Below are 19,927 nucleotides of genomic sequence, written 5' to 3' on the forward strand. Positions count from 1 at the left end.
TGTATAATTAACATTTCTCCCCGAGAAGATGTATGCCCATTTCCTACAAAGACTTCACAGAGGTGGCCCCACACTCAATGAGCTGACTCTCACTTAACCAGGTTAACTTGGCACTCACATTCCCACACTCAATGAGCTGACTCTCACCTAACCAGGTTAACGTGGCACTCTGACATTATCAAGTCCATCGTATGCATGACATCAGTCTTCTTACTGGAGAAGAGCACTTTGAGCGGGTCTCTGTGATCTCATGACTCCTCACAACTCTGCCGTGAGCATATCACTCCCACTTTACGGGTGAGAAACCTGAGGCTCACGGAGGTTATGCAACTTACCCAAAGGCGCTACTAGGAATGGAGAAGCAAGGATTCAAATCAGGCTGCCTGTTGGCTAAAACTATGTTCTTTTCAGGACATCATTTAATTCCACATTACGGCTTCAAAATAAAACACTCCCTACTTACCCACTTGAGGTTATTTTAAAGAGACATAGAGTAGAATCCATCCTCTTTTGTGGTTTTGTTTTTTTTTTTTTGGAATGTCAAACTTAGATTTAGATCTCCTGAGCTTTTTTCCTTAACTTTGCTTTTTATCCTTACTGGCTTCCCAGTGTTTAGAAGATGAAAGTAAAGAATTATTAAACATAGGAAGGAGCCACTTCCTAAGGCTATTCCAAAGATAGCAAAATAAATCTCACACTCAAAAAGCAGAGAGAGAGATAAAGGTGGCAGGGGGTGGTGGTGGGGGAAGAACTGAAGTAATAAACTGAAGAACAGTAAAACAATCAGTGCAAACTACTCCTCTGTCACTCCTCACAAGACAGTCATTGCAATCTTCTCAATGCAAAGATGACAACCTACACGAAAGACGCCGGGGGAGCAGCTTTAACGTACTGCATTTGTAAGACACCTGGCTATGAGTTTGACTCTTGATCTTTCCAACAATTTAGACTCACAACACAAAGAGGAGCCATCAAAGAGTAGAGTGTAAAAAACTACAGGCACTATGGCAAACACTTTGGGGGAAGGAATTTTTTATTTTCAACACAAAACAATTACTTTCGTCAATGATAATGGAGAAGGAACTTTCATGAATAACTCCAAATAGTGGACACCCTGGCTGTCATTTATTTTTGGTTCTAGAATATCTTCTTAGAGTTTATGACTTTCATAATTAAGTCTAGGTAAGGCTAATAAGACTAACTTCAGTTTCTGCAATTGGAAGTCTCACTCCTTGAGAAAAGGAGAAAAAGAAAGGTAATCGGGAAGCCTGGTGAGGCTGGACCTGAAGGATGCACAGGCTGGGGACAAGGTAAAAGTAACCCTGACTCTCTTCTCTTTAATTCCTGAAGGAGGATGTCGTTACCATGTTGGAACTTGGAAGTGACAATTTTGAATCCTCTGAGTTGCTCAGCATTCCAAATACCCACTGCCAATTGCTTTTCAAATGCAGTGAATGACATGAAAAAAATTGGATACTAGAACTATAAACCAGTGTCACTTTCCAGGAGAAAGGGTGGCCCATATATTACAACTAAAAACTAGAACAGCATAAATACCCCAATGTGGAAACATGGCAAAGCAAACAGTGGTGTCTTGATGCAATTGTGAGGAAGGGACTATATGGAGCAAAGATGAATTAAAAAAAAAAAAACAAAACAGAATTTAAAATCCTGCGCCCAGATGTAAAACTATACTTGTATAATCTATGAGGAAGGGGCTACAGTTTATTAATAGTGCCTGGGGGTTCAGTGGCTTTTCAGTTGTTATTTTATGTTGTCGTTGAGATTGAGTGTTTCTGGTTGGATTTTAAAATTGAGATGACCATACTCGCTCTGGCAGCACCTACACTAAAACTGGAATGATTAGCATGGCCCCTGCATGAGAATGACATGTAAATTCATGAAGCATCCCTTTTTTTTTTCAACATTTTCACAGACACTGGGGACTACTGGGAGTGGGGAGGAACAAGGGGTGAAAAACAAACTATTGGGTACTATGCTCACTACCTGCGTGACGAGAGCAATCGTATCCCAAACCCCAGCATCACATAACCATGTAGCAAACCTGCACATGTACCCCCAAATATAAAATAAAAGTTGAAATTATAAAAATAAAATAAAAGAAAAATAAAATTGAGATGACCGAAGAGATCATTTAAAAAACACAAACCCACTGTAAGTGCTTGCAGGCTTTGCTCCTACCTGTATCCATCTCATCCACATTGCTGAGGAAGTCCTCCGGAGTTGTGGGGACACTGTAGCACCCTAACCCCAGGCCACTGTCAGTGCTCTGCTCCCTCGAATGATATGGCCCTCTGCAAAGCAAAAGATGAAGAAACTTCAATATGAGCCCACTAAATAAATCTCAAAATTAAAACACAGTCACAAAAGCTCTAAACTAGTGCAGTTGTGCCATGCTGCCCAACTTTCCAGGTTAGGGAGGAAGGAAAGTTTTAATTTTGAAATACATACCCTCATGAAAATGAAAATAATCATGTGTGGCCATTCACAGTAAATTGACATTGATTTCCTTTTCACCTCAAAATAACCATTTGAACATTCTTCAACATACAGAGTATGACACCATTTATGTAAAACTTAAAAAAAAAAACAAAAACTATGTTGAATATTGCTTATGGATACATACACTAACAGGCAGTAAGGGGTATAAAAGTCTGTGTGATGGACACATGCCAGTTTCTGAATAGTGGCTACCACTAGGGACAGAAGGGAAAAGAAATGAAATTTCAGTGGTGGGGGGATGGATTCAAATATTAATTGTAATATTTTATTTGTTAAAAAGTAAGATTAAATGAAACTATGGCAAATCTGGGTAGTGGGTACATGGGTAATTCATGTTATTCTTTGTACTTCTCTGTGTTTCAAATACTTTAAAATCAACAATTTAAAACCTCCATTACTTATTATTTCAGCTACTATTTGTTTTTATCTCTATCTTTAACAATGTTCATAATTGTATTGTTTGTTTGCCAGACGTCTCTGCAAGGGCAGAATAAAAGGCACAGGAAATACAGAATTGCCCTTTTTATTTGATTTAAAAACTACTTCTGCTCATGAAGATATTTCTGGCTAAATTCTCTTTCCCTTTTGCTCCTTTGTTTTAATTACTTTTTAAATTGTGAAATTATTTTAAACTCACATAGAAGACGCAACAAGAGTACAGAGAGTTCCCATGTACCCTTCACCAGCTTCCCCAGTGATAACATCTTATATAACCATAGTGCAATTACCAAAATCAGAAATCTGACACTGTAGAACATTATTTACTAAACTATAGATCTTATTCACATTTCACCCTGAACATCATCTCTTTTTTTTTTTTTTTTTTTTTTTTTTTTTTTTTTTTTTTTGAGACGGAGTTTCACTCTTGTTGCCAAGGCTGGAGTGCAATGGTGCAATCTCGGCTCACCGCAACCTCCGCCTCCCGGGTTCAAGCAATTCTCAGCCTCCCGAGTAGCTGGGATTACAGGCATGCACCACCACGCCCTGCTAATTTTGTATTTTTAGAAGAGACAGGGTTTCTCCATGTTGGTCAGGCTGGTCTCGAACTCCCGACCTCAGGTGATCTGCCCACCTCGGCCTCCCAAAGTGCTGGGATTACAGGCATGAGCCACCACGCCTGGCCGAACATAATCTCTTAATTGTTCTGTTCTCAATTTGCCATATGGCATGCTTTTATCCCCTGTTGGTTACATAAAACCAGAAGATTCTTCCAAGTATAAGTACTAGACAACACCATCATGTTTAAAAATATAAGTTCATGCCCATTTTCAAATTCTTGACTAGGGGTTTACTCTACATCCTATCACCAATTTTTTAATTTGGAAATTTTTTAACAGGCAGATGATTTCCCCTGCTTTTCTTTTTTCTGCCAGCTCCTCCCACTTCCTCCCTTTATTCTCACCCTCAACCCTCAAGCTCCCCACCTCTTCCCAATGTAAACAAAGATCCTATTATAGTCTAGATCACATAATAAAGAGAATAAAAATAAGTGGCCCCCAAATATTAACTTACCCATTGAGGAAAGGATCTGAGCTATTATTAGTGATGGATCTCATGTCTGGGGTCATCGTGGGTGGGTTGACAGCAGCCTGAACTGGGGCAAGAGTCTCAGCTTCCATGGGGAGCTGTCGACAGAGGGCAGCTTCCTACAGTCAGAATGGGAAGCAAGAGTCATGCACTCATTGTCACAAGGCATGGAGCAAAGTGTACTTCACATCAAAACTTTTCACCAAATACAAAGCACTGTGTATTTACTCCCAGCAAGTCAAAATCACCAGGCAACCATTAGTATTCTTTCTCTGAAGAAAGTCTTACAGACATAAGTCACTTCACATTCACAAAGTTAATGGGAAGCTCAGCTATTATTTGACCTAAGGGCACTTAATGTTGCAATCATCCCACCCATGCAATTATTTAAACACCCAAATCATAGAAAGCCCTCTCAAAACACTTTGTCAGAGACAAGGCTGTTTCTATCTCAGGTTCTCAAACCAAATCTACATCAATCAAAGCAATCAGACTCCTCTGGACTATAAAGTACATTCTAGTCTTTGCCACTTACAGGCCAGTAAAACTGTGGAATTACAGAGTCCAGGCTCTACATTAAATTGCATCTGGCAGTTTTATGTTTACAGACAGGAAAGCAAAACAATGAGTTGAAAGTTTACTTTAAAAAGTTAATCAGTGGCCAGGAGTGGTGGCTCACGTCCATAATCCCAGCACTTTGGGAGGTCGAGGTGGGCGGATCACTGGAGCCCACAAGTTCGAGACCAGCCTGCAACACGGTGAAACCCTGTCTCTACAAAAAATACAAAAATTAGTTGGGTGTGGTGCTACTTGGGAGGCTGAGGTAGGAGGAGCCCTGTGCCTGGGAGGTTGAGACTAAAGTTAGCAGAGATCACGACACTGTACTCCAGCCTGGGTGACAGAGTGAGACGCTGTCTCAAAACAAAACAAAACAAAACAAAAAAAAAGTCAATCTATTTGACTACTTTGTTGACTAAAATGCTGAAGGTTGGGGAACCATGTAGATCCAATCCAAATCCCACAGACAAGTAACTGTTTCACAGCATATGGATTTCATTAGCAGAAACAAATAATACAAGCATTATTTTATAAAAGCTAGCATTACATTGCTAAGAAGAGTCTATCCAAAAGGCTACAAATTTACTGACTGCGATTACTTTCTCTAGGTATAATCTCCAGGAGTCTCTCCATTTTGACAAACATAACCAGACATCAAATTCCTTTCAAATTTGCTGATGTTTCCAGAGAATACTTTTGTATGTTTACATTTGCATCCCAAACCAAGGTTAGGCCTTTCCCCATATTTATGCCTATCAGTTTCCCACTTTCCATGCTGAAGTCATTGGTCTCACTGTCCCTCAAACCCTAAAACCATGGCTACAATGGCAAACAGAACATTTAGGACTTCTAAATTACAGTATCTTCGTTAGATCTCTTCCAGCCCTAACATGATGTGACTTTAGAGGGTAACTGCTGTCTAGACAAGTCCTAGTGAAGTCATCGGCTATAAAAATTTTCAGTTACTAGAGTTCATTGTGCTGTTACAAACCATGAGAGACCTGATTGATTTAAAAAGAAAAAAACTGTATTGTTAACTTATACTGAAATAAATCTAGCTGGAAAGGGTCTTTGGCTCACTTCTGTTCATCCAGATTGCAAATAATCAAATACTTAACTAACAAATTTTATTCAGGAATCTACAAAAAGCAAACCAAAAACTGGAGTTTTTTTTGGTAAAAAGTGATTTTCATCATCTAAATCTTGGAAGTGCCTTCTGAATAAACCTAGAAAAATCAAATTATTTTCTGATAGTTGTTTTTAACATGGCAGGCAGGGTGCATTAGAAACCTTATTATCCAACCAAAGTTTTCCTGAAAGCCTCAGAAGGAACAATAGGGATTGAATCTGGCATAAAAAGCCTGGATCCCACCAGTCCCCATCCCTCAAGCACACTCATACACCCTGAGCCACAGTTTGAAAAAATGTATCTCATCAATGGTAAATTTCTAATACTTTATTAACCGTAAATGCAAGAATCTTTTGACTCATAACCCTCATTATCCAAAAACATGAACTTTACTAGAATATTCCATTTTTCAACCATTCTGAATAAATGTGGGAGTTTACCTCTAAACAAATACACTTTTAATTTAAAAGTTGATGAGATGGCTGCATTCCTTTGTATTTGACAAAACTTTATCAACATATGTCTTAAGAATACAAGTTGAGGCCGGGCGGTGGCTCACACCTGTAATCCCAGCACTTTGGGAGGCTGAGGCGGGTGGATCACGAGGTCAGGAGATCAAGACCACCCTGGCTAACAAGGTGAAACCCTGTCTCTACTAAAAATACAAAAAATTAGCCTGGTGTGGTGGCATGCACCTGTGGTCCCAGCTACTCAGGAGGCTGAGGCAGGAAAATCACTTGAACCTGGGAGGCGGAGGTTGCATTGAGCCGAGATTGCACCACCGTACTCCAGCCTGGGCGACAAAGCGAGACTCTGTCTCAAAAAAAGAAAAAAAAAAAATACAAGTTGAATCTGCAATTTCCAGGAGTTCTAAATTTATATATGGTAAGAATCATTTCTGGAACTTCATGGGATAAAAAAATACACTATATATAACACATATGAATTGTTATCTGTAATAATATATAAAATTATAAGAACAAATATCAAAAATTAGATATAAAATAAATAGTTCTAAACTTTCCTATTAATTTAAATTACTCCTAGCTATTTCCAGTAAATAGAACATAAAATAATGCTTGTGTGTGTCTAAATATATAAATAAAATATATAAATAAAATTTAAAGGATTATTTATGATAACCAAAGCTGAAAAACCTATACTATATTGGAGGAAATGTTTCACTGTGCCATTTCACATTTGTTCCATCTATTTTAAATCAAAGAGAACAGAAGCTCTAGTCTCCAGCACTGATGTTTCCCTAACTACCCTGAAGACTTAATCACCAAGTCATCCTAAGGGCAAATGCTGCCTTCTGTCTGTAGGGGGCTCACAGTATCATTTTCTACCTTCAACTGACTAACAAATAAGAGAAAAATCAGAAAGGGTGTTGAATGTACCCGGAATGATTGCTTTTTTTTTTTTTTTTTTTTCTTTTGAGATGGAGTCTCACTCTCTCAGCCAGGCTGGAGTGCAGTGGCATGATCTCAGCTCACTGCAACCTTTGCCTACCGGGTTCAAGCAAGTCTCGTGCCTCAGCCTCCCGAGTAGCTGGGACTACAGGCATGTGCCACCACGCCCAGCTAATTTTTGTATTTTTAGTGGAGATATGGTTGCGCCATGTTGCCCATGCTGGTCTCAAACTCCTGGCCTCAAATGATCTGCCCACCTTGGCCTCCCAAAGTGCTAGGATTACAGGCGTGAGCCACTGCACCCAGCCTGAATAATAGCTTTGAAATATAAATTAGGCCAGTCTGAATTAGAAAGTTATTATTCATAATAGGACACTTTGTCTAAGATTATTCCAAAATCATTCTTGGGTCACAAGTTATTCCACATAGCAGCCAAAGTGAAGCTCACGTGACCCCCTGCTCTAAAGCGACCTGCTTCTTGTTCCACCTGGATGGTAAATAGAGGCAGGTCCTCACTGCAGACCACCACACCCTGCATAACAGCCCTCGCCACCCTTTCCTCCCATGTCTCTAATGTGCTCCCCTCCTTCACCCCCTTTCAGTCTCCTGGTTTCTCTGCTGCTCCTCCCACCTCCTGCACCTGCGCCAACTGTTCTATCTGCTTGCAAGGTGTTCCTCGAGTCTTCCTAAAGCTTATTCCCTCACTTAATGCCTGCCTCCTACAGATGCCATCTCTTCAGAGATGCTCCTACCTCACCCCTGTCTAAAATGGCCTCACCCCTGTCATTTTCTGTCTCTTAATCTGCATTAATTTTCTTCAGTGCAACTTAAGTTTTCATTCTCTGTCTTTCCTACTAGAGTGTAAGCTCCACGAGGGAAGGGGCCTTGTTTGTCATGTTCACTCCTGTATCCCAACTACCTTAACAGTGCTAGGCATACAGTGGGTACTTGGAAATATAAACTAAGAACATGCAATCTCACCTCAGCCACAAATATGAGTGAAATAATAGCCTATCGTATACAACCCAACTAGCCAGGTGCAGGCTCCATCCTCAAGAAATGGTCCTGTTGCACTCTTTCCTGCCCCTCACATAGGATGAACAGGAGGGCCGAGTGGCCAGGAGCTAGATGCTTGAATTGGAAACCTGGTCCTGCTATCTAACAGAAAGTTATTTAACCCTCTGTTCTTCATTTGTAAAGTGGGGATAATAAGAACACCCACCCAAGAAGGCTGCTGTGATGATAAAACGGGATAACACTACAAGGTGCTTAGAACAGTGCCAGGCACTCAAGATCACATAAGAAATGCTGAAGGAATTATTATTATTTCATTTTCTGAATTCCAATCTCAAAAAAAAACAAAATAAACAATTTTAAAAGTCACACTGTCATGTGGAACTGATCCACTTTAAGTGGTGAGAGGTTTCTTCCTGGTCAACTTTCACCTTGGAGGGATTAAACCAAAGTGTGAAATTCATCATAATGGTCACCAAGGCTAAGAAAACAATTTTTTTAAACAAGGAGAGGTTTGTAAACCACTTTTATATAACATAAAATTTGTTCTGAATATAAATGGAAAGTAGTGAGATGTTTTACTTCACTTAAATTTTATAATACGAGTTCTATATTTAGAACTTTAAAAATTCTAGCCTTTTTTTGAATGAAAATACTTCCCTATTCCAACTCATGAACTGAAAGAGAAAAAGAAACTGTACAAAACCCGAGGTCTGAAAATAAAAGGGCTAACCTCACCAACATGTTGCCATCCAAACAGGGGAGGGTTTTGTTTTAAACTAAATTTAGGTATAAAATTAAAGCCCAGACCCAGTAGGATTTGGACTGCCACATGACATCCACTACCCTTGCATGGGTAAAAATGAAAGGCAAACGTCTGACTTAGACCAAACAGCAGCAGTCAAAATGGATGAAACTAAAGCAGCTGAAGCAAAGACAAAGACAGGCACTGGATGAAGTAAGCTTCCATGGAAACAGAGGGGTGACAGTTGGCCAAGGCTGGCTGAGGGCATAACTCAAGGCCTCTGCCGCTGAGCATCGGTGGTGCAGCTGCCTTCACTCAGCGCCCCTTCCTTCCTCTGCTCCCTCTAGTCGAGGCAGGAAAACAAACGCTAAGCTGGCTTGTCACTCATTTCCCACTGTGCTCCGGTTAAACATGTATATTCACAGATCCCTTCCAGGGTCCCCTCTGTGTCCACCCTGCCCTCCAAACAAACCTTCAGTTTCCTAGACCAAGCTCAAAACCTGCTTTCTGTCTCAAGAAGCAGGTCATCATTGCTTCTCTAGCTAGTCCAACTGATCTCTTCCTCCAATCAACCTTCAAGTGCAAGGCTGCATCCAGGTCCCTACCCAACACTTTATCTTACTGAAATCTTTTCAAAGAGTGACCAGAGACCAATCAGGATAGAGAGGGGTCAGGGCATCACATCCTATGAAGAAGAGTGGGGCTATTTAACCACAGGGGAAGACTAGAAGGGCACACAGTGGCTCTCAGATTATTAATGAACTGTCACAGGAAAGAAGGAAGATCTCTTCTAGCCTAGATTTGAGGCAGATACGATGAAGGGCTTTCTAGTTACTTATCAGTTCAGGGCAGGAACTGCCTTCTTCTCAATTCTCCAGGCTATTAGCCACCGGATTTCTGAAACAGTAGTTGGGGTCCAGAGCTTGGCACCGAAAAGGCAGCATGGCACAAGAGCAAAACTGTCTTTGGAACCAGAAAGATTGGAGTTCAAATCCCAGTTCAGTTACTACATGTTGTGGCATCTTGAACTAAATTCTTAACCTTTTTGACAGTTTGTTCATCTGAAAAAAAAAAGGTGGTTTATAAGACTGATCTTGCTGGGATGCTGTAAAGATTAGAAAGCGTACTTATAATGGACCTGGCACAGTGACGCAGTTAGCAGAACAAGCTGCTGATTGTGTTAAATGGTGTGGGAGGCAGAGATATTAGCTAAAAATTGCATATTGCTTACTGTGTGTGAAACACTGTTCTAAGCCTTTAACATGTTATTTCCCATCCTGGCTAACATGGTGAAACCTTGTTTCTACTAAAGATACAAAAAAATTAGCCGGGCATGGTGGCATGTGCCTGTAGTCCCAGCTACTTGGGAGACTGAGGCAGGAGAATTGCTTGAACCCAGGAGGCGGAGGTTGCAGTGAGCCAAGATCGTGCCACTGCACTCCAGTGTGGGCAACAGAATGAGACTCTGTCTAAAAAAAAAAAAAAGAAAAAGAAAAGAAAAGAAAAAAAATACGTGTTATTTCATCTCTTCCTCGTGACAACCCAATTGTCTCCATTATACAGATGAGGAAACTGAGGCTCAGAGTTAAGAGTGTGGCTAAGTCTCAGTGTGGCAGAGAAAGAAAAGTTGAGGGTTGAGGTTGACAGACCTCAAATTGTCAACCCTTTCACCTGCTGGCTGTGAGAATTGGGCAAGTTACTTCATTTTCCCGAGCCTGTTTTCCCAGCAATAAAATAGAAAGACCAACCCCTCTACCTCAGACAGTTCAGAGGAAATTTAATGAAACAGCCGATTTAACTTTCCTGAACATAGTTTTCCTCCCTGAACAGGGCAACAGAATGAACTGGATGTATTCAATGATAGTTTTCAACATATATGAGTGGAGCTCATGTCCTAGGAATTCACAACCCATCAAGCAAAGTTACAAGTTTCAATTTTAAGGGCACTTTTCAGAAGGAAAGCTCTCCCTGCTAACCCTGACCCAACCCTCCTCCAACAAATTTATTTTTGTCTATGTCCAAGCTTGGGGTGGAAAGACTTGCAAAATAAGGGCTCAAGAATCTCTTGGTGAGTTTGTGGTCAGCTATCTAGCTCTCTGAAGTGAGTAATTATTTATGGGCTGAAAAATACCCTTTCCTAGCAGCTGGAGGATGGGTGATGTGTAAAATAGCTGGAGAAGTAAGGATGTGAAAGACAAATGATTATTTGTGAGCTGAAGGTGTCCCAGGAAGCAAACCTCAAACCTCCTCTCCTTCCAGGTCCTTGGCCTGCAGCTTGCCTGTGGAATAAACCAACAGAGGAGGTGAGAAAGTAAACAGCAGCTGAAAGCATCTGCAGCTCTGTCCCGCCTTGGCTGAGGGAACACTCTGCCAGCCAGCTCCTGCCCTCACCAGAATGCACTTCAAAAGGGAAACAAATGACAATCAGCTCTTCAGAGGCTGCTCTGCTTGATTTAAGTGTGTGTGGCCAGGGACTCTACAAAAATGGAAGATTGGATTGTTTTAATTATAAAGGGTGGGGTGAGTAGAAAAAAAATGAAAAAAAAAAAAGACAGTATTTTGAAATCCTAACATTAAAATAGTTATTCTGGATGCAGAGAAATTGCTTTCTCTGCCAAAACCCTGAGGGACTTCAGAGAGAGAATGCTGAATTATTTACCTTCTTTACGGGGGACGGCGGGGGGAACAAAAAAAATTACTGATGTATATTTCTTTTTAATTCGGTGCCAAGGGATTCTAAGATGCACTGTCACACTTCCCGGAGACTGCCTTTTTAAAACAACTCATCACTAATGCTCAGCTGCCAGACTGTCCCTATAAAAGAACAATCGAAACTGCGATACTTTTAGGAAGCCATTTACTAAGTTTGTCATTATTATCTATGGTCTATTTGTTGCTCTTTTTACTCAGAGTGCATAAAGCAAATTTGTATTATTCCACAACTGGTTTCTGTTGTCCTTTCAAATCACATTAAAGAAAACATTATAATTTAGATACTCGTCTGTCTTCACTTAAAAAAAAAAAAAAAGGCTGAGGCCTGGTGCAGTGGCTCACACCTGTAATCCCAGCACTTTGGGAGGCCAGGGTGGGCAGATCACTTGAGGCCAGGAGTTCGAGACCAGCCTGGCCAACATGGCAAAACCCCGTCTCTACTAAAACACAAAAAATTAGCCAGGCGTGATGATGCGCACCTGTAATCCCAGCTACTCAGGAGGCTGAGGCATGAGAATCACTTGAACCTGGGAGGTGAAGGTTGCAGTGAGCCAAGATTGTGCCACAGCACTCCAGCCTAGGTGATGAAGTGAGACTGTGTCTCAAAAAGAGAAGAAAAAGAAAAAAAAAGACTTGAATTGATACTATTGTTCAACAACAAGGGCACACTGGGACATTTTGGAAAATGGATTATTTCTGGGACATGTAGGCAAACAAAACGCTTGACACAAGCTAGAATGGAAGCTCTGTGAGGGAAGGGCTGGGTCTGTTGTTCACAGCTGTACTTTTAATGCCTAGAGCATTTGTAAAACTGATATATGAACGAATGAACTTAAATAGCCAAGCTTATATGGAGGGATTTATAGATTCACAAAATCTTAGACTACGTGACCTCTGTTAACCCAGTCAACTCTGAAACCTAATGCTATGAAATGCTTTTCTAAAATTTAAATAGTCCCCTGTTCTGAAGCAAAGGCTATGAAATAGCCTACATTTATGCTTCATGATCTGCTCCAATATGACACTTTCCTAGCTCGCTAAATAGCTATTCTTTGCATGACAAAAAAAAAAAAAAAAAAAGGCCTCAGAACCTTCCCCAGGCCAGTGCTGCTCACAGCCAGGTGTGTCCCCCTCCAGGAGCCCTCTGTCAGGATGGCTGTGCAAGGTCAGCCAGCTGGCCCGCCGGGTCTGGTGGCTGTCAAGCCCGGCAGAAATCCCACAGACCTGCCAAAAGAATTCCGAGGCCTGAGGCCTCCCTCTTTTCTCGTCCCTGTTGCCCTGGCGACCGGAGGCCAGGCTTAGTCAGCATTTTTGTTTGACAAACTGCATTCTCCTGTCCCCCAACCCCCAAATTAAAAAAAAAAAAGAAAGAAAGAAAAGGTTGAGGGTAAAAGCAGGGCTGAATTTGCTTGGGAATAATGATTTCTCTACAAGACAGCCCCCGTGAAGGGACAAGGGGGAGCCAAGGCTTTGCCACTTACTCGTCTTCCAGGTCCTGGTCCTCGAGGTTAAAATCTTCCAAAAAGATGGCCCCAAACCGTTATATTTAAATGAATAACACACATGAAAAGAAATACTCTCTTCAGGTAAAGCCATATGCCTGTTTTCATGTCAAGGAATTGTTCTTTTAGATAAACAGGCATTGAGAAGCCTGTTTCTCAATGTCTGACCCATGACTACGATTTCCCACTTCATTTGGTAAAGTTGCAATTATGCCTTTTAGGATACTGAGCAAATATTGCATTGAATTTTTCAGTTGTAACAACAGAATATTCTGTAGTCATTGTGGGTGTGTGTGGCTCATGACATTTAAAAATTTATGTACGGCCTGTTGTAGAAAGGATTCTAGGCGCTTTGGAATGGGTACATACAAAGTCACAGCACAGCTTCATGGCTGACACAGAATAAAAAAATGACTTCCCAATATATTAAGAAGAGGCAACAACGCAGTATTAAAGTATGCTACCACTTTTGTGTTTTAAAAAACAAAGTAGACACATTGATACACATGATACATACAAAAAGACTAGAAAGAAATCATCAGCATATTTACAGCCACTCTTTCTAGGTAAGAGTATAGGTGATTGTAATTTCCTTCTTTGTTGTTTAGTATTTTATACATTCTGTACCATAAACATATGTTTTGTCTTTTTGTGTGTAGCAATTAGTTTTCTTTTATTATTCTTTTTGTTTACATACAGTAAAATTCACTCTTTGTGGTATACATGTCTGAGTTTTGACAAATGCATAGAGCTGTGAAATAGCCACCACAACCAAGACACGGAACTGTGCCATCTGCCCCACAATTCCTCAGTGCTGCCCCTTTGGAGTCTCCTCTTTCTGTACTGTCAACCCTGGCAAGTGCTCATCTCTTCTCTGTCCCCATAGTTTTGCTTTTCCAGAACGTCACATAAATGGAATCATACAGGATGTAGTTTTGGGGGGAAGTCTGGTTTCTTGCACTTAGCAAAAACACTTTTTTAAATGCTAATCACTAAAGTAACTCAGTAAATTATATTTTTAATTTTTTTTTTTTGAGACAGAGTCTCACTCTGTTGCCCAGGCTGGAGTGCAGTGGCTCGATCTCAGCTCACTGCAACCTCCACCTCCCAGGTCCAAGAGATTCTCCTGCCTCAGCCTCCTGAGTAGCTGAGACTACCAGCACCCGCCATTATGTCTGGCTAATTTTTGTATTTTTAGTAGAGACGGGGTTTCACCATGATGGCCAGGCTGGTCTCGAACTCCTGACCTCAAGTGATCTGCCCGCCTTGGCTTCCCAAAGTGCTTGGATTACACGCGTCAGCCACCACGCTTAGTCAAAAATTAAAATTTTTTTCTACTTAAAAAAAACTCAACAAACCAAATTTTAATTTCCTTTAAAAAATGAAGAGAAAGCAAAACTTCAATAAGAATTGCTTTTTTTTTTTCTAGAGTTGCCATTTCTTTGGTGAACCTGAAGTAGCCTCACAGCCTTTGGGAAATTCAGTAAAAATAAAAGAAAACTCTATCACGGACAAAAGACTTCCTTTCACAGAAATGCACTCTTTATGTCTTCCATGTTAGATTCCTGGTACCCCTCCACTTGAAGTGTCTGCCGCATTCCAAGATAATTCATCAATTATCAGATACAAGTAGCTCAGCTCTGTTGCTACACCAGCCAATGCTAGATTGGAGGGACTGCATTTAAGGAAATTCTCCTGCTTCAGAAGATTCCTTATCAGCAGAGATACCAAACCTTACTGGCTCTTTTGATCCTAATTCTGTAGCCAGTAACCTGAGGGGTCACTGGAAAGAAAAAGGAGTATCTGATGCTCACTTTCACAGAACTCTGCTCAGGTGCATCTGGTCTCAGTTCCAGTAATGAAAGTCAAAGATGGTAGCTACTGGGCCCCTGTGAAGCAGGGAATGGTTTTAATTTACTCTTCTGGTCTTTAACCTGGATTAAAGTTGATTATTTTTCCTTTTCTGCAAAAATACAAGTTATCTGAAGGCAGTCACGTCCCATTTACCAGTCTGTTATTTTCTACTAAATAAATATTGATTGAATGAATGAAGAGATAAAGGAATGAAGGAAGGAAAAAAAAATGAGCTTCCATACTGAAATAATGAAGGCTCACTTTAGATTTGTAATCAAAGTTTCCTCAGATCCATTTTGTTAATGTTCTCGCATGATTTCAATGCCAATGAGTTAATAGGTGACCCTTTGGCATTGTGGTATACATCAAATCATGCAACAAGGACCAAGGAGTTGTTTTTTTCATGGCACAACATCATCAAACTATATGCCTAGTGGAACAACGGCATAGCAGAAGGAACAGGAAGAAAAATGAAACAATATTTATATAGCATATTCTCCATAGGGATCTTTCAGATTCGTCGTATCATTCAAGAATGATAAAACTATAGACAGCGTGATAATTTATTAATAATTAGGGGATAAATTCATCTACTTATTAAATTTTGCCAACCTCCCTTTCTACTACAGAAAGAGAGCATAGCCTGGGGCCTTGTTCCCAGACAGGCTCAGTTGGTAGAAGGGCAGGTAGGTCTAGGCCTACCTGCAGGGCCTGGGCCCCAAGAAGACAGGCTGTACAATTAAGGCCGCCTACAAGCAAGAGGAGAGCCCGTGTAATTACAAACTGTCCACTGAGCAAGGGATATTCAGGCAGTTGTTGACTACCCAGGACATAGGGGTAGGACAGAGAGAACAAACAGAAGTGTACAGATAATCTTTAAATTTCACCAGGACCACCATTTCCCCCATCTCTCCAAATTCCTACCAGATGCTGGAAGGCAACTAAACAAGTGAGCCAAAGATCACTTTTAATTCCAGTCCATTTCCCTGCTGCTGCCATGGCTTAGGTTCAAAAAGTGAAGCAGAAAATCACCAAAAGAGTTCAAAAAATCCAACAAGATGAAACACAGAGCCCACACCTGAATACTGAATAATCAGGTGTCCTGGCAAATGCCCCAGAAAACTATTATAGAACACTCCAATGCCATTTATTATATGGTCTTAAATCATATCTTTGACAATCAGGAGCATGCTGCTTCTGCAAGGGGAAAAAATCTGCCATGATTAAAAAGTCTATTTAGACCTTTTCCTGTACTCCCTAACAAAAATAAAAAGGCATCAGAACACCAGAACCAACCACTCCACCATTCCATCTCCTCCTAACTACACACACACACACACACACACACACACACACACACAGAGTCAAGGCTGAACTACATGAGCCCCTGTGAGCAAATCTGGACAATCTTTTCTCCTGCTTCATACACAATGCAACAATGCAATTGCTCACTATGATGCAGCACAACGCCCCACGTTCCACAGCCTCCAAGGATCAGCATTTAAGGAACTTGGTTGGCATTTCTGTAATACGAACCATCAGTACTACATCCTGGTTCAAAGGCACCTACAGCTGGAATAAAGGAAACAATTTGGGGCACTTTTCCCACCCCTTTTCAGAAATACTTTCTGTGGGAAAGAAGGAGGGGAAGCAAGAGAAAGAGAAACACACCCGCAAAAACAGAGAAGCAAGTCATTCTTTGCAGAATGGTCACAACTTTGTGTAAAGAAAAAACTCACTAAAGCTCATTTAAGTATAAAACTGAGAATGTATAAAATGCTGTTGGGATACTGTTTAATTTACCCTACATTATAAAACAGAAAAATTATTCCAAATAAAATTATTATTCAAAGACAGAAAACCATTAACAATACAATTACTTCCCATCAAGAAACATGACACTATATATCTAAAATCAGTATAAACAACCGTTAGCCTGAAATAACCGTGAAAGTTCAAACATAAATCCTCAGGGTAAAAGACACAACTGTAGTTACCTAATTATTAAGTTGTATTCCTCAAATTTGGAGGAAAGTTCAGCTGAGCAACAAAGCACAATTTATATTCATTTTCCTTATTTTCAAAGACTACATCTGAGAAATGATTTTAATTTACCATGCATTTTAAACCTCACACAATATAGATTTCTTATATCCTGGAATGTATTTGATGAGAAATACATTATTCATTCATGGAAGTCAATGTGTATTTTTGAAAGTATCAAATGTAGCTTTAAAAAAACAGCATTTACCCTAACATGCTCGGTCCTTTCCTCCAAGAAAGTTCTCTGGAATGTTAAAACTACTTATTTCTCTAATTTCTCTAAAGTAGCAAAAGGAAGTTATTCACATATCTTGCTTCATGTGAGTCACAAAACAAAGTCTGAAAAGTTAAAACAATAAACTGAAGCTTTTCTCCCCAAAATGTAGCCAGAAAAAAAGTATGAGACCTGCAAACATGGGTTATATTAGTTTAGCAACACAGAAGAAAGAATTCTGCTCTTCCATAGACCAAGCCACTGAAACAGGGAGAGCACTGTGGGTTCTTTTAGGAATTCTCTTGTATTCGTTTTTGAAGTACAGCACTGAGCCTGACCCACAGAGGGCACACGGCAACATACTCCTGACTGACGGAATGAAAACTGAATGAATGGAGTATGGTACAAAAGTGCCTGATTGATGCCCAGACAGTTTTGCAGAGCACTCTGTTGGAGTCCATATACAAACCACTTTCCCTTCTCATTCTCCCTTCAGCTTCCCTCTTTTTCATGCTCTGTGGTGGACCAAGATCCTTTGTCATTTCTTCTGAGGAACATCCACTCCACTATCTGCTTGAATCTCGGGGGGTTCTCTGTGACTACTTTGACCAAGAGAGTGTGGCAAAAGCGACTCCATGACCGTTTCCAGAGCTAGGCCCCAAGAAATTGGCAACTTCTACTTCCTGTCTCTTAGAATGCTTTTTCTTGAAAACCCAAGCTGCTGTGGAATGAGTACCACTACTCTGAGATCGCCACACCATAGATCCCAGGCTTTTGTTCCAGCTAAGCCCAGTCTTCCAGCAATCCTCACCATCATGCCACCCACTTAGGTAAAGCCATTGTGAACTATCCAGACCAACCCACCTACCAGCTGAATACCACTAAATGACCTCAGTCAATGCCATGTAGAGCAGAAGAATAGCCCAGGTGAGCGCCTTCTAAATTCTGACCCACAAAATTGTGTGATATAGTGAAATGACTATTTAAGCAGCTACATTTTGGGATAATTTGTTACACAACAACAGACTCTTGTCTCTCTACTTTCTCCTTTCTCTCCTTCTAAAGACTAGCAGTGGAAGCCAAAGGCAGCCATGCTAATACAGCTCGTCCTTGTACCCTTAAGCTCGGTTCTGAAAAGGCAGGCAGAACACTGAGAGAAGAAACTGGATTTTAATCAAGAGGCTTGGAGTAGGGCTTTGAGCCCTATTGTCTCTTCTTCTCTAGAAGAATTACCCTGAAGGTAAGCAGCTACCTACCCATCAGCTTTGGCACCAAGGCCAGGGAGCCTCCACCAGACACCATGGAAAGCCATACCTGCCTCATGAGCTCCTCTTGGCGCATTCGAATCCTTTCTCTCTCCATCTGGATTCTCTGAAGCCGCAGTTTCTGCTGCTGCTGCTGCTGAGTGGTCAGCGCATTGGGCATACTCATGAGCCCTGCGGGTGGGTTCTGAGTGGGGTGGTTCTGCTGGCTCAGGGTACTGGGGGCCATCTGCTGCTGGTGTTGGTGATTCATCACTGCAAGAGGGAAGAACATACAGATTAATGACCAGGGCCCACAATACCTTATCAAAAATAGACCATCAGAATGTTTTCTGCTTTGGAGTATAGATTCCTGAGATTCCTTCCAAAGTACTTTCCTGTTAACCATTACTGTTTAAGTAATTATTACCTTAATTCAATTCACGGAGGCTCGAATACTGGCCCCAATCCTGACTCATCTAGCCTCGGCTTTTGTTTCTGTTAAAATCTCATTTCACACCTCCCTGTCTAGAGTACATTTTAAGCCTTACATAGAACATAGTGGTCTGAAGCAAATTCCACAAAGGTTATCACAAGTTATGAGATAATTTCACCAGATCATTTGTGTGTGTGTGTGTGCACGTGTATACTTTCTCAGTTAATTTGTGTGTTTATGGCAGAGGTAAGGAGGGCATGTGATCTTTGGTACACAAACCAGTGAATTGACAAACAACATGTAACACAAAGCACCTAGATCAGGAGCCGACATATAAGGAGGACTCCATTAATCCTTTGTTTGAAAAGCATGCTGCAAGGAAGCCTGAGCTATGAGCTAAACTCAGGAACAAATATCTGACTGAGAAAAAAATGTTTGTTTCTTCAAAGGGAGAAATTAGTGAGAAAGAAATTATGCAGAAATGCTAAACATGTTGTGCCTGGATAAAGGCATGAGAAATATTTTCAATTTTTTAAAAATGCTCTATTTATCTGCATTTAACAACCAGTGAAATTTCAGCATATAGAACTTCACTTTACGGCCAGGAGCAGTGGCTCACGCCTGTAATCCCAGCACTTTGGAAGGCCAAGGCAAGCGGATCATGAGGTCAGGAGATCGAGACCATCCTGGCCAACATGGTGAAACCCCATCTCTACTAAAATACAAAATAATTAGCCGGGCATGATGGTGCATGCGTGTAGTCCCAGCTACTCAGGAGGCAAAGGTCAGGGACTCGCTTGAACCCGGGAGGCGGAGGTTGCAGTGAGCCGAGATCGCGCCACTGCACTCCAGCCTGGTGACAAAGAAAGACTCTGTCTCAAAAAAAAAAAAAAAAAAAAAAGAACTTCACTTTACAAAAATAAATTTAAAATCCTTAAATAAATTTTATAATTGGTATTTCTGCAAAAATGCATTTATAAAAGTGCTAGTTTTTCTCAAAATTGTTTACCAGTCAAA

At 40.8% G+C, this 19,927-nt stretch overlaps 1 protein-coding gene and 1 pseudogene across 3 annotated transcripts in view; one reads left to right on the plus strand and one right to left on the minus strand.

Moving 5' to 3' along the window:
- Window positions 1-19,927, minus strand: part of WWTR1 (WW domain containing transcription regulator 1) — a 153,488-nt gene that overhangs the window by 6,576 nt on the left and 126,985 nt on the right. For all 3 annotated transcript variants that reach the window (XM_016942148.3, XM_016942147.3, XM_003310136.5), the window contains 3 exons: window positions 18,548-18,750; window positions 4,036-4,169; window positions 2,203-2,315 (listed from right to left, as the gene is read on the minus strand). In XM_016942148.3, coding sequence (XP_016797637.1) covers window positions 2,203-2,315; window positions 4,036-4,169; window positions 18,548-18,750 — 450 coding nt within the window. The remainder of the gene's footprint in view (window positions 1-2,202; window positions 2,316-4,035; window positions 4,170-18,547; window positions 18,751-19,927) is intronic.
- On the plus strand, window positions 1,829-1,920 carry LOC112208785 (U6 spliceosomal RNA; annotated as a pseudogene).

Source organism: Pan troglodytes, chromosome 2 (assembly GCF_028858775.2).
Source record: "Pan troglodytes isolate AG18354 chromosome 2, NHGRI_mPanTro3-v2.0_pri, whole genome shotgun sequence".
NCBI classification, from domain to species: Eukaryota; Metazoa; Chordata; class Mammalia; order Primates; family Hominidae; genus Pan; species Pan troglodytes.